The 14,557-nt window shown below is 42.9% G+C and overlaps 1 protein-coding gene across 1 annotated transcript in view; it reads right to left on the bottom strand.

Moving 5' to 3' along the window:
* The window catches only part of NWD2 (NACHT and WD repeat domain containing 2), a 51,314-nt gene extending 46,534 nt beyond the window's left edge, over positions 1 to 4,780 (bottom strand). Inside the window, exon 1 of the mRNA XM_064710255.1 lies at positions 4,630 to 4,780. Within this exon, the coding sequence (XP_064566325.1) occupies positions 4,630 to 4,780 (151 nt within the window). The remainder of the gene's footprint in view (positions 1 to 4,629) is intronic.
* Positions 4,781 to 14,557: the final 9,777 nt, after the last annotated feature.

Here is a 14,557-nt window from a genome sequence, read left to right as displayed (position 1 = left end):
ACATCTGTGGTTTTCTTTAGCTAAGGAATAAATTCCACCCAGATTATATAAAATTGTCTTTATAAAAAGATCTTCATGTAACGTATCCAAGTAGGGACACCATATGGTATTTTGGGACTGGTCACAACAGACCATCATTAACTAAGCATTATTCTGGCTTTTGAATATCTTTCCACTTTAACATTTCCTCAATTATATTTTCTTTAAGGAAAACAATATTTCAGGTAAAAATAATATAACAGACCTTGAACATGCTAAGAATGCCAGATTATGCCTATCACATATGGCAATAACTTTGTAAATAAAGCAACCATAATTCTTCGTCTGTTTTATCTACCATCATGTTCTAAACTACAAATTCACATGAATTTCTTTTCTTTCACATGTACATAACATAGATAAAAACACATGTAATTCCTGCAAAGCAGCCTAAAACAACAGGTCCAAATGAAAACACTGGTAAGACCTGTTTCTGCAGTCATTATTTAATTCTTCTCTAGTTAACAGAACTAACTGCTGGTGGCAATTTTGCTTTACAAGTTTCATGAGAACATAAGAAAAGTTGGCATTGAACACTTACACTTCACAACAACAGTGTTTTTCAAATTAATACAATGTTCCGGATGATGCATGTCAATGGAAATGAACTAAGGTGAAGAACTGAAGAGTAAATCAAGAAAACTCTAAGTCATTCCACAGCGTAAGAGAAGGAAACCTCACTCTGGCAATTCATGGGGAAGTTGGTGAAGTTCCAGCTGTACAGGTTGGTTTTATACTGTGCTTGTACAATGGAATTATTAAAGTGGTGGTAATATCAGTAGTATCTTCTAATACAATCAGACCTTAATTTTATATTTCTGCATGTATACATAGGACTTCATACATAAGATTGTTAATGATGTCAAAACTAGTAGTTGGTTTAATGGTTTTAAAGAATGGGTACTGGAGACACAGAAACCATGAGGAATTAAACAGGGCTGTTAAAACAAAGCTTGTTCGTGATCTCATCAAAGTTGTTTGTTTGTATAACAGAGAGTATTAATAGGCTAAAATTGGCTAAAAACTATTAACCAGCAAAATCCAGTAACAACAATCCAGTGCTAGAACTCAGGAAGTATGCAAGGGTGCTGCTCAAAGGAGAGTGCAGTGGTGGGGAAGGGGATCATCCTTGTCGTGTGAAGTGCCAGGTGCAACCCTGCTTACACTTTGAGATCAGGCTGGCTAACACCACCTGTGTCAGGACACACTCAGGTTCTATATAAAGGTATTATCATCCTGTCTGCAATGGAACCACCTGTGTGCAGGACTTGGCTTTATACACATCCCTTGTCAGTGCATTCATTTGTTTCTACTGATTACTAAGGCATGTTCACAACTAAAACTCCAAGAGATCAGAGTAAAAAAAATTATCCATGTCTTAACTAATTGAAACAATAACAAGACTTTGAGTCAAACTAGCAAAGAGCTGATTTTCCCACTTTTAGAAGAACCAATAGGATTTAAAGTGTTCAGAGTTTTGACTGCTGTTTCAATTCACTGGATTTAATTTTCAAGACAAATTCCTAACTCCATTTTAGGCACCAGTTTCCATGAGAGCTCAAAATATTTCCTTACACCACCAAGCTCAAAACAGCTAACTTTGCAGCACAAATGATTTTATGTTTGAAGCAGTGACAAGAATCATTGGACTGTTCTGAACCTATATAGGGCTGATACCACAGTTCCATGTAAAGGAAGCATATGGGAGTTTATCCCTGTTGTTTTTCACATGAACTGTATGTTCATGGCAGGCATCTACACAGGCACTACTGAGCAGCAGAGAAACTGTCATTAACTGACTTGCAGTTAACAGTGCACAGATTGCTACATGGAACAGCAAAGCACTCATTATAACCAGGCAAAAACGGCTTACTTTTCTTATCACTCTGAAATACTGAAAATATCTTGAGAAAACCAAAGTCAATAAAAATCTTCAACTTCTCTTAGCCAAAATGCCTATTTAAATACATATTCAAAATATTGCTGATTGCTTATATCTACTGAAATGTGAAAACAGATTTATTTGTACTCAAATAATAGAACAACTTCCATGTTTCTAAAGAACTGGTCATTTTAAGTGATTTGAAGATGGATTAATTGATAACAACAACTTGAGCAAGACAATGCTGCTAACTAGTAGAGGGAAATACAGTTTCATTTATCTACAAGATTTCCTCTAGAAAACAAAACTGCAAAATGAAGCAATCTTGCTCCTACTACCCATGCTCACTGTCTCCAGTTGTTCTTTTCAGGGACTTCTAGTTAAGAAAATTTTCAAATAACCACTTTTTTAGTTGCATAATAAAAACATAATGTATTTCAGTCATACTAAAGTATGTTTATAAAGAACAGACCAAACACTGATTACCAGAGTTCTCCCCTACACACTTACTAAATATAATTCAAGAAAACTTATTTTAGGCTTGTACACTTTCAGTGGTAGATAAATTACTCTTGTGACTGCTAGCAGGATTAATGCACACGCTTGCTTCTCTGACACCACAGTTCAAGTCTACCTCTGAGTCTGGGGGCTCACTGCCCTTTTCAGGAATGCTCTGCATCAAGACAAATGGGTATAAACTGTAGATACACTGAAAATTAACAAGAGAGGCCCTAGTCATGCAAATATAAATTGCAGCTGAATGTGTTAAAAGATTTACTGAGTAGGAATACTTCAACCTTTTCATCCAGAATATTTGCACAGTGAACTTTTTCAAATGTTTTACCAACAACAGTTCTATTTCAAAGTACTTTACTAGATGATGTCTAAATCCCATTATAGGCTAATTTCTTGTTTACCCATGTTTCTTTTTTCAAAAGTCACATTTAGACAGTGATACTTCAACAACAGTGCTATCACCAATAACTAGTAATGTTGTTTCTTGTCAGTGAGAGTCCTTAAATGTTCATAAACAAAACCTGTAGCCACTCTGAAATTTTTAAATTTTAAATAATTTTAAAAGCAGGAACAATGTCACAGATAAAACACTTGGCATGAAGAGTGTTATTCATTGTGACCATATGAGACTACAAGAAAGATAATGTAAACAATCCTAAAACATTTTAATTGTTTTCTTTCAGTGTTGGGATTTTTTTAAAGCTGATATTTTCAAATTACAATTCCAGGGCAAAATCCTGGAAATGGATATATATGGCTTTAAATCTCAACTTTCAGAATGAGTTTAGTGGGTTTTCTATTTTAGCAAATAACTAGCTAACATACCAAGCTACCCTAAATGCCATTTACATCAAATGCAGAGGCATCAGCAGCTCCCCAGTTAAGGCAATGCTGGCAGAAATCCATTTCTAATGATCCACAGTAATTTTCTTCCAGAGTTTCAGTTTTTCTAAAAATCCCCAGTAATTTTCTTTCAGATCCAAATAGATTTTTTCAATTATCACTATTTTTATATCTCTTTGGCTGGATTGCAGCAATAAACTGCAAACATTTTCATGCCCTCCTTAAAGAAGGTCATCTTTTTACACAAACAGGGATGTTGAATATGAGACCAGAGAGTTTCCTTGTGTTGAAAGAAACTAAGAAGTGCTGGAGGTGTAGGAGTTCTTCAAAGCTGCACTATGCCAAATTTTTTTTGCTTGTGAGCACTATTTCTCATACTCCTGTAAGTATTTGTGCCAAGACAATTTTCACTTCAAAGTTCAAACTATTTTGTCATTTCAGGCATGATTTTCAGATCTCTGATGTTTGCATAAAAGGCGACAGTATTGTTGAATTAGAAGTGTTGGGGGGAAGGTGGTGGGTGGTGGTGTGAAAGATAATTGTGAATACAGTGGGCTCATTTTTTTACAGACAAGTAACGTCACAAGTGTGAACGCTTAATTTATTATTTCCGTGCTTCAAGTGGGAATATGCTTCAGCAACTCCTATCTTACAAGTGGGAATGACACCTCCTGAATGTATGCAAATTCCTCGAATCAAAGGGTAATTTTAAAAATAGGCTTTAAACAGCAGGATGCCTAATTAATTCAGATACTGGGTAAACGACCCCGACTTTATTAAGCTAAAACTGCAGGTTTCAAGGCTTGCTTCCTTGGAAGCAGAGTATAGCCGCGATCAAAGCATCACCTTAGCTGTAGCCTTAGCCGCCTAAGACCTGCTTTCATTGCGCTGTGAAATATACCGGAAACTCTTATTAACCAGACCCCCCAATAGAGCTCTTCAAAACATCCCCCCTGAAAGCTCCCCTTCGCTAGAAGGCAGCCCGTTTCCCTGCCTCAGATCCCCGTGTGCCCTGCAGCTCCGACAGCGCAAAAATGAGAGGATGCCCCGCGCCCCGGTGCCTTTCAGGCGTGTCATTTACACACATAAAACTTAAGGAGCGACCTACACCGGTGCCTCCAAACCCCGCTCCGAGCTCGTACACCCACACCCGGCAAAGCCCGTCCCACAACCCCGCTGCCGCCTCGCACCGCTCCCCGCACCGCCCGGCCCCGGCGCGGCCCGGCGCCCTCACGGAGAGGGGCAGGAGCGGGTCCCGGCTCCGCCGCCGGAGCGGGGGTGCCGGGGAGCGGCGCGGGCGCTGCGGGCGGCAGGGGGAGCTGCGGGGCGGGCGCGGCAGCCGCGGTTACCTTCGGGGTTGGCGCTGATGAAGACGCGGACGCTCCTGCCGCTCGGCACCAGGTGGGACGGCAGCGCGGAGAGGTTGCCGGAGAACGCCGCCCGCCGCAGCGCCGCGTCCCGCGGGCAGGGCAGCCTGCCGCCCGCCCCGGCCGGCCACATCCCGCAGGGCGAGCCGCCGGCTCAGAGCAGCCCCCGGAGCGCCGCGGCGGCGCCAGCAGCTCTCGCCGCCGGCTGAAGGGCAGCGGCCATGCGGACCCTCGGGCTGCCCGGGGCCGCCGCCTGCCTCCGCGGCAGCGGTGCGGCGGGGGCTGGGGCTGCGGCCGCCGCCCGGCGCCGGAGCGCGGCGGGAGCGAGGAGACGAAGCGCCGGCCGCCCCCGCGCCGCTCCCTTGCGGCGGCCGGCGGCGAGGAGGGCGCGGGCAGAAAAGTTTGCGGCGGAGCGGTGCCGGGCGCGGCGGCGGCAGCCGGACTCCCAGCGCCGCCCGGCCGGGCGCGGCCAGCACAGACGGAGAGCGGCGGGAGGCTGCGCGCCCGGAGCGCGGTCTGGCCGGCGAGTCGCTCTGGTTCCCCCTCCGCCAGCGAGGGTTTACGGTGTCCAAAGCGGGGACGCCTCCGGTGAGGCTGACGGCGCCTTCTCTCCTCCGAGTGTGTCACAGCCCCGGGATCGGATTTTTATAGGAAAACTGCTGCCGGCTCATCCTTTGGACTCGGAAGAGTTCAGAGCCCTTCTTGCGTCGTGTTCCGTAATCTCCTGCACAGGAGTCCCACCTGCTCAGATACAAAGCAGAGATGCTCTTGCCGCTTTTTTCTTTCCTTTGTTTTTAATCAGTTATTTATTTATCGGAATAAATGAAAAGCTGCGGTTTGAAGAATGAAAGAGACAGGAAGCAGCGAGACGCGCCGCCGGCGGGATGCGGTCCCTTTGCAGCAGTCAGTGGCGGGGCATCCCGTTGGGCAGCGCCGATGAAATATTCAGGAGGGCGGCGGGGTCGGGCCCGGCTCCGCCGAGCGCGGGGGCGGGCGGGGGCGGCGGGTCGGTCCCCGCCGGAGGGCGGCGCGGAGCGAGCGGCGGCCCCAACCCCAGCGGGCCCCGGGCGAGCCGCGGAGTTTAGAAACCTCCCCGGGAGGGGCGGGCAGGCAGGGACATGGCAGCGCGGCGGAGAGGAGGGGCTGGGGGCAGGGGAGGGGTGGGCGCGGGGCTGCCGACAGGCTGGTGGGTTTGCTGGCCGTGGGAATCCCTTCTAGGGGGGAGGATGGAGACTTCGACGGAGGGATTTGTCAAACACTCTGCAGGTGTTTGTCCGTGTTTGAAAGGCTGGCGACAAAAGTCTTTAACGCGGGTGATATTTATACCATGCGCTTTTTCATGCGCTGTAACCGATACAAAGCTGATTTGTCTATTTCCAGATATACAATACAAAATGTACAATGTACACGAAACAGTCTTACTGTGTTTTTAAACGCAGTGTTTAAGACCTGTACCCGCCTGCGTTCCCCCCTGCGCTGCCGTGGTCCCCGGTGGACGAGTTGCCCGCTGTGGCAGCAGCTGGGGAGCCTGAGCTGGCTTTCGCGGAGGCACTGCTGCTAAAGTAGGCGAAAGCAAACTGCTCATCTCTGCTTCAGAAACGAAGGTGACAGCCAGATGGGCTCCTTAAGTACTGATGAGCAGATTTGTTTAAAAAAATCCTGATTTCTTAAAGAAATATGGCTTATGTAGAATTGCATCCCGTATGTATTTGCATGTGAGTGTAAGGGAGTAAATTTGGTGCTGTTTGCTTGCTGTTGCTTTGTTAGTTCTGCACCCCATAAATTTTGGGCTGATTGCAAACAAATGAAGCAGAAGGGTATATTTTGAAATATTAGTTCTCAAAGAGAGAACATTCCTCTAAATTCTGTGAACATAGCTGGGCAGGGGAGAATGTGCTTATGTGCCAAAAGGAAAAAATATGCAGGATATATTTCAACCATTAATGCTGAAATGTCAGCATTGGGCGGAAGGGTCGTGGGATTGTTGAGAACTGAATGTCCAGGAACTGTAAAAATCCCACTTTTAATCCTGTAGGATTCAGCAGTGTCCAATAAAGAGCTAATCTTACTTGAAGCCTGTCATGGTAGACATGCATATTTATCTTCTCTCTGGATTTTCTGATGCTCTGTTTAAGACAAGCCTGAAGCTTTGCTATAATTCGGTTTAAAAATCTGACAGTCATGAGATGCAATTCCCTAGGAAATGAGGCTTCATATGTGTCACTGCCTGCAAGACTGTTGGTCTTGTCTGCACTTCCCTTAGCCTTTGTGTAGCCAATATGCTTAGGCGTGCCTTTTTCTGGCTAGTGTCATGAACAGGTAATTTCTGTAATACAGAGATGAAAAGCAGCTCTTTGAGGCTGCAGACAGTTAATGAGTGCACAAAGGAAATGATTTATGGTGTGGGCTGAGTTACATCTTACATACTTTACTGAGACTGACTCTCAGCTGGGCCATCTCCTTTGCTTCTGCTGCATAAACTACTAGGCAGTTCTTAGGTAGGAATTTGTTTGTGGAAGCAGCTCTTGATAAGGATGCAGAGACTATCACTTCATATTGCTGCTGCCTTAGTGTTATCATCATTTTCTCAGACAGCTTCTTTGGAAGATGAGGCTCATTGATCTACCCCTTTACCATGCCAGCCATAATGCGGTCGTTTTTTTAAGACTTTTTGGCAGTCATCTTTACTAAGTTGAAAACTTGAGTTTGCATAATTTGAATTCTTTTGAAATTTTGTCTTTGACAGCATTGACAACAACATCAGCTTTAACTGAATATGTTGTTCCATGAACGCAGGCTGAATGAAATGGGACCAGGCGTATCAGTTCCAGCTGTTCACCCTGTCTGTTTGCTGCCTGGCTGGTGCTGGGCTGGTGGCAGCAGGCAGAGCTGTGTTGCATATGAAGCAGGTGGTCTGTGCAGCTTGCAGGCTGCCACGGCGCAGCTCAGAACCTGTGCTGATCTATATTACTGTTTTGATCCGTACACTGGATTGCCTTATGCATGACTCAGCTTCCTGTCACGGTAGCTGCCACCTCTGTGAAAGCTGAAATGGACAGATGCCTCAGAGTGGTAATCTCTTCTGCTGCCCAGCTTCAGTCTGTTTGTGTTTGGGGCTCAATGTCCTAAGCTTTAGCACCTGTGAATATAAAATGCTGGGAATGAAGTACAGTGAGGCTGAAATGGAGAGGATAAAGAAATGACTACAGAGAAACTAATTTATTGCTTTACCTGAGACATTATCAGTATGAAAGCACTCTTGGTGAACTCAGTTGGGAGATTAGTTAGTAGCTTTTCGCAAATTAGGAATATGTACTTTGTTAATTCAGAAAATTAAAGCAGTATCAAAAAACTTTATGTAAAACAAAATTAAAATTGTATCTAGGGTTCTTTGTTTGTTATAAGCATACACCAAAATGACCCTGTTTCGTATTGAATAACAAGTTTTTTAAATTGTTAATTTAGAAGTGATTTGTTAAAATCGGTATTTGAGTCCCCACATTAGTTATGTGGAAGCTGCCTGGGCAGAGGTTCTTGTCCTGTGGAAGATGGTAGAGCATTGCCTGTTGGCATGATCTCCAAACTTTCACCCTGACCTTATTGTACTTGCAGCAGATCTACAGCGTCTGTCATTAAAGTTAATGCAGGAAATCTCCGTGTGTCAAATAGTAAAACCAGATCTATAATTCTGCAATCACTTCATATAAACATGGCTTGATCCTGAAAAACAATAAATCTGCATAGTAGCAAGGAATCTTTGCCCATATGCACTTGGTGTATGTTTTTTCCCTTTCAACATAACGTTTCTTGGTTATCCTTCTGTGCTTGATTGCTCCAAGTTGAGTTACTTTTAAATGGAGCTACAGAATTCATTCCTTGGTAAAACACATGAGTGAAGTCTAGTTATTCCTGATGGTCTGATCCTGCCGTAACTCAAATAGAGTGATGCTTTATTTCTTGAGTAGTGCCGCAGGAAATGGTAAGATACTGAAGGTAGGAAGAACAGTTCCATAGTCCTGATTCACATCCATCGTGGTCAGTAAGAAATGCACCAAGTTGTTTGGCTTAAACCCAGCATGATAAGGGTCTGCAAATTAAAACCAGATTTCTGAGTCAAGTTGTCTGAAAATGAGCATTACAGATCAGTTCTACTATGTTGAAGAGCTTGGGAAGTAACCTGAATGATATGCTACAGGTAGTGTTGTGATGCAAACTTAACTGTGAGCAACACTTATTCTGTCTGCAAGCTAAACTTAAGTTCTTGTTCATATGTCTTCTAATACTTCAATATATATTGTGGAGTGTGCAAAAGCACTTGGTAGTAGTTCAATTTCAGTCTTGCTGCTGTCAGTGGAGACAGGCTCAGTACTTCTGTTTGAAGGCACACCTGTAGCTGGCACTTTTGGAAAAACCTATACCAAGTATGTGACAAGGCCACAACAGTTGAGGAGTTTTATTTTTATCTTTCAAGTAAAGTGTTTTGCCTTGCACTGAAATACAGGCACTGTGGTATATACCTAAAATACCCATCAGTTCTCCTCAGGTATTTAGAGCCTGGTTCTGCTAGGGGCTGCATGTGCAACCTTGCTATTGTCTTCATTCCAAACCAGTAACTATTTGCAGGAGTTGGGAAGGCAAAGTTTTAAGATCAGGTCAAAAATCAAGGTTTAAGGGCCTGCAAATTGACCAGCATCTCATCTTTTGTGTGGAAATTAGAAGATTCCTGTGTAGAGTTACATCATCTGGTGAGATAGTAACTCGGAGCTGAGTGTTACTTTGCTGCTCCCCAGCAAGCTGGCCCAGTTTTACAAGCAGGCGATGAAGGCAGTTGCCTAGAGCGACAGACAGAAGGAGGCAATAAAATCACATTCTAAGCAAGAACGAGACCCTGTGACTCTGTGCCTGTTTTTGGCAGCTTAATGAGGACTCAGTGCATTCCCCAGGCACCATTCCCCTCAAGGTGCTGATGTGCTGAGACTGAGCAAACTCCTTACTACAGGAGCCATGGCCATGGCTGTCTGAACATCCCATCTATTTGTGCTTGTCTCTGCTTCAACTTGCTGCTGCTGAAACGAAGTGCAGAAACTTTACATGCTCCTCCTCTGTTCCTTTTTCTTGACAGTGCTGTATTACTTTTGCCAAAATGGTTAGATTGGCAGGAGAGCAGGGACAGATGTGCTGAGACTAGAGAGCTCACAAAATTCATGCTTCACTAAAAATCCCCTTGTTATTATTAGCCTTGCAAATTAGGAATGACAAGCTGCTGAGATTTACTGAGTTTATATTTATGTCAAGAAACTGATTGCAAGAAATAAGACATGTCTTAGTAAATCTTACATGGGTACTGGATTGCTATATGGACCTTTTAGTGCCATCTCAGGGTTCAGTTAACACTACTTGATGTAGTCTTCCATTTTCCATCCGGTTTTGGGTGCTAAAAATGTTTCCATCCTTTTCTCCACTGATTGTGCTCTGACACCTCTAGACTTTTGGGATGGATCTCTTCCATGCTGCGAATAGGTTGCTGTATCAGTCTTTGCTAATAGACTCGGTGGAGACTTCAGTATCACTGACCACGTGGCTAACAAGCTGTAACAGAGAGCCTGTCAGGAATGACAGTCATTTGCCCTACTGCTTTTTACAGGAGCTGCTTGGAGCAGCAGAGATTTGTGAGCTGACTGCAGGGGCTGAGGTGACACTGTATCGGTTTGCTTTAGGTTCACATTGGGTTTGTTGTGCCATCCAAAGGCATGCACTGAAAGCATTGCTAGGTCAGCCCTCACCACACATCGAGGTCTGTCATAGAAAGAAAGGAAATGTGTATGGATTACAAAAAAAGAGATAATCTAGTCTCATCAGAAATAATAAGAATTTGGAAAGCATACCACATTTCATTAGACTTTGCAACTTTAGTCAGTCACTGTGTCATCAAAAGGAGATTTATGGGAAGCAGATTATCCCATGCTGGCCCATTGGAATGTTCTTATGCTGTGTAACATCTACATTACTTCATCCAAAGGAGGATGCTACACGTGGGTTTCATAAAACAGGGATGAGTTTGAGTTTCCATAATTTTTAATCCAGGAATACGTTTTTCTTGTGGGTGAGCCTGTAATAAAATTCTGCTAACTTCTCTGTGTTCTCTGTACAATTTCATAAAGTTTTTTTTTAATTTTCACTTTTGTTATTTTGCTTTTGAATATGCAGTAATGGGATATGTGTTAGGTTGTCAAATCACAAATGCTAAGGAGAGGACTCCAGCCTAGAATATGATTTACAATGTGGAGGGATAAGAGCAATCCTGGCTTTCAGGAGCAGTCAAGCAATGTGATTATGCACCTCTACAATATACAGATTATTCTGTATTTCAAGGAGAAGAGAGAGGTTTATACCTGATTTGGTTTGTACCTTTGTAAGCACAGCTGTACTTCATTCCCATCTTCAAATTTCAGTTATTTTATTCTAAATCCTGGCATCTGGGAATCTGCCTTGACCCCTGGCTTGACAACGGACTAGAAATTGAAGAGGTCTGCACCCTGAGGTTTTTTGTTTGTTTCTTTAGGTTTTTTTGGTGTGGATTTTTTTTTAAAATCTCCTTTAGAAATTTTCTGTTTTCTTTGAAACTGGGCGAGGCAATCATAGCCTTTTCTCTAATGTTGTAAGTGGCTACAGCACATCTATGCTTTTATCTCATCTCACGCTTGATTAAAAGGTTCTTCAGACCTAAAATGACATGATTAATTTTTTTGGGTGTGTGTTAGTTTCTACTGGAAGATTAAAAGAAGCCCTTTTAATTCATGCAGAGTTAAGAGTTCTCTTGCACACGTATGTAGAAGTACACTCCCCAAGCATAGGTGCATACACACATGTACACACTCAAAATACACACAAGAACGTATGCATAACTAAATTCACATGGAGTATGCAGTAATAAATTCAAATTTGCCTGCATGCCTTTACATTTTACCCTGTTGCCCATAAGTGTTATAGAACTTATAATGAACTGACCCAGCACTCTCCTTTACAATCTCTTTTCATATCTCAGTGCAGAAAAGAGGGGTGTTCATTTAATGAACAGTTTTCAGTTCTTTGTCAGGGTGTGTTTGGAGGCAAGCTTGCAGGTCACTGTGAAGACCCTGTTAGAAGCAGGATTTTAACTTGAGAAGTGTCCCATATAATTTCCTAAGTTAGTGAGTATATAAGCATTTCCAAAAGCTGAGTAACACCCAAGCCAGAGGAAGTTTTGTGTTTCATTATTGAAGCAAACTTGTTCCACTGAAGCACAGGAAAATTAACACCTAAAGTATCAATTAATTTTGGATGCCCTCTCTGAGACAGCAAGGACTGCATTTTTTTCAGAGTAACTTGTATTAGATACTGAGTAAAAGGCATGATTTTTTTTTAGCTTTGGTTGTAGCTGAGAGTGTTCAGCGTTTTTGTGTATCAGCCTTAGGACTTCCAAGTCAGGTCCCCAGAAAATGAAGAACCTAGAATTAATGACCACCCCTTAAAATTTAAATTACTTAATTTGCATCATAGGAAGTCTGGGGTAGAAGCCAGGACAAAATGTCAATCCCTCCCCCTCTGCAATGTTCACTTTCTTAGCTGTGAAAGTTGTTCTTTCCTTTAATTCCTTGCCCCATTCCTAACCTCAGCTAAAAATAAATTTGCAATCTGCTTTATTTTATCATCCTGCATCATCCTTAAAGGTAGTTACAATAAAATAGGCAAAATATGCTCCCAAGTGCTTTTAACTTACTCATTAAGTCCCACTTTCCCTCCTTTGCCCACTCTCCAAGTCTGCTCACATGCTTGGTCTGCTTCCCTAGGCACTTTATCCAGCTCTCCATTTCTTTATCCCATTCTGCTTGTCTTAACCAGCTCTTCCATATATCTCCCAGATTCCTGTCCAATGTGTTTGTCTCTTTCCATTGCCCAACACCTGATTTTCCCTTTTTCTAGCTACAGGTCTGCTTTCTGTGCAGTGTGAGTGTCTGTCTGTTTTTCCTCCCCCTCCCTTCCCTGCCTTGTCCTCATTTTTTTGGCCAACCACTCACTTTTAGTTCATCTGTCCCTGTGCTTTCTGGAGTTCCTGACTTCCCTTAGCTGTTTTGAGCTTCTCTTCTCCCTAGTTCCCAATTTTACGTCATTCCTCCTTTTCACCAAGGGCAGTGGGGTGGCCCCTGCTCCTCCCTGACTTCTCCTAGGACAGTGAAAATGAACTTTAGCCCTCTGGAATGTGTACTGGTAGTGGTGACAAGCATGGTAAAGTCCCATATGATGACGACATTTGAGATGGACCTAAAGGCTCCTGGGTCTAGAAGTTGCTTATGGCAACAAGGAAGATACACAGTGCACTCTCTCTGAGGAAATGCAATCCAAATACAAACCAGAAAGTAAAGGAAGAGGAGGGACAGAAGGCTGAGACGTTTCTCTGAGAGCCTGTCCAAGTTTCTGTGTCACTGCTTTTGCATAGATTGTTGTGGCAAGGAATCTTGGAATCATATCCGAAACAGAAATTAGGGAGAGCTGAGCCTGGGAGAATGTGCCTGTCTGCAGCTGAGTTAAGAGAGGCCCATCTGTTGTGCAGGTTTCATGAGTGTTTTCTGCTTCTAAGTGAACTTCACCTACTGCACAAGTGGCAAGTCAATTTTAGATGCATAAGTCAAAATATTCATGCTGCAAGGTTGCTGGTGAATAAAATTTAACAATCTGATTTTGCATTTGTGTCTCTGTGTATGTATTTATTTATTTGTGCACATTACATGCAGAATAAAGTTATTGCTCTCTGATGTGTTTGCACTAATAGAAAATGATGCCATTTACACTCCATTGTTAATGTGATTTTATGGGATTTATTGACATTGCAAGTTTATTTTAGACATATGAAGGCCTGGGGGAGTAGGATTATAATAACAACATTAATTTGTCTTCTTAGTGCTAAGAACAAAATAAAGAAAAAAAGAAAAAAAAACTTGCTAAGCTTTGTTTAACCTGCAGGGGATCTGGAAAAGCATCTGTCACTTTTAAAAGTCTTATTTAGTATATGCCATCATTTTTCATCTGGATCCTGAACTGATACTGCAGCTGTGCTGGAGGAAAAGGAAACCTCCTCCACCTTTCCAAGTCCAGAACAATGTACCTAATCTTGGAGGCAAGCAGTGAGAACAAAAGGGAGTGTCTTTGCATGATTATTCTGGCACAGAAGTGGTGGCAGTGGATTTCTGTGTCTAGTCTGCTGTTGCTAATAGTGATTTCTGTAAGTTGATGGAGCACAGAGTACCTTATTACCAAATGTCTTCACAGACATGTTTTGCAATCACTGCCATGTCACAGTTGTACAGTGCTGTGCTCTGAAGTGTTGTAAAGGCCCTTAGGCAGCTTCAATGTAAAAACATTTGCTGAAGAATCATGAAGACAGCTATAATCATCCAAGGGTGAATTTTAATTCAAAATAATCTTTATCCACAAAAAGTATTGGTCATTTGGTTCATTGCTTCAGTAAAATGATTTAATTTTTATTTTTAATGGAGGCAAGAATAGTTTAGTCTATTCTTGGCAGTTAATCATATTTTCTGAGCTATTTAAATAATTCAGTAACTCTTCCATGAGCTATGTCTTGCTTATTGTAGGGAATTACATCAGTCTGTTCTTTCATTAATGTAGGTGTGTATAAACCAGCAGATGCAAAAATAGAATTACAGAATCGTCAGGGCTGGAAGAGACCTTTAAGGTCATCAAGTCCAACCATCCACCCAGCACTGCCCCTGTATCCCCTAAACCACAGTGCCCAGTGCCAGATCCAGATGTGTCTTGAACCCCTCCGGGGATGTGACTCCACCACATCCATGGGCAGCCTATTTCAGTGCCTGACTACCCAAACAGTGAAACCTTTGCTTTAATGTCTAAT

Source organism: Zonotrichia leucophrys, chromosome 4 (assembly GCF_028769735.1).
Source record: "Zonotrichia leucophrys gambelii isolate GWCS_2022_RI chromosome 4, RI_Zleu_2.0, whole genome shotgun sequence".
Lineage (NCBI taxonomy): Eukaryota > Metazoa > Chordata > Aves > Passeriformes > Passerellidae > Zonotrichia > Zonotrichia leucophrys.
Note: the sequence above shows the minus strand (reverse complement) of the source record. Positions and strands in the feature narration are given on the sequence as shown.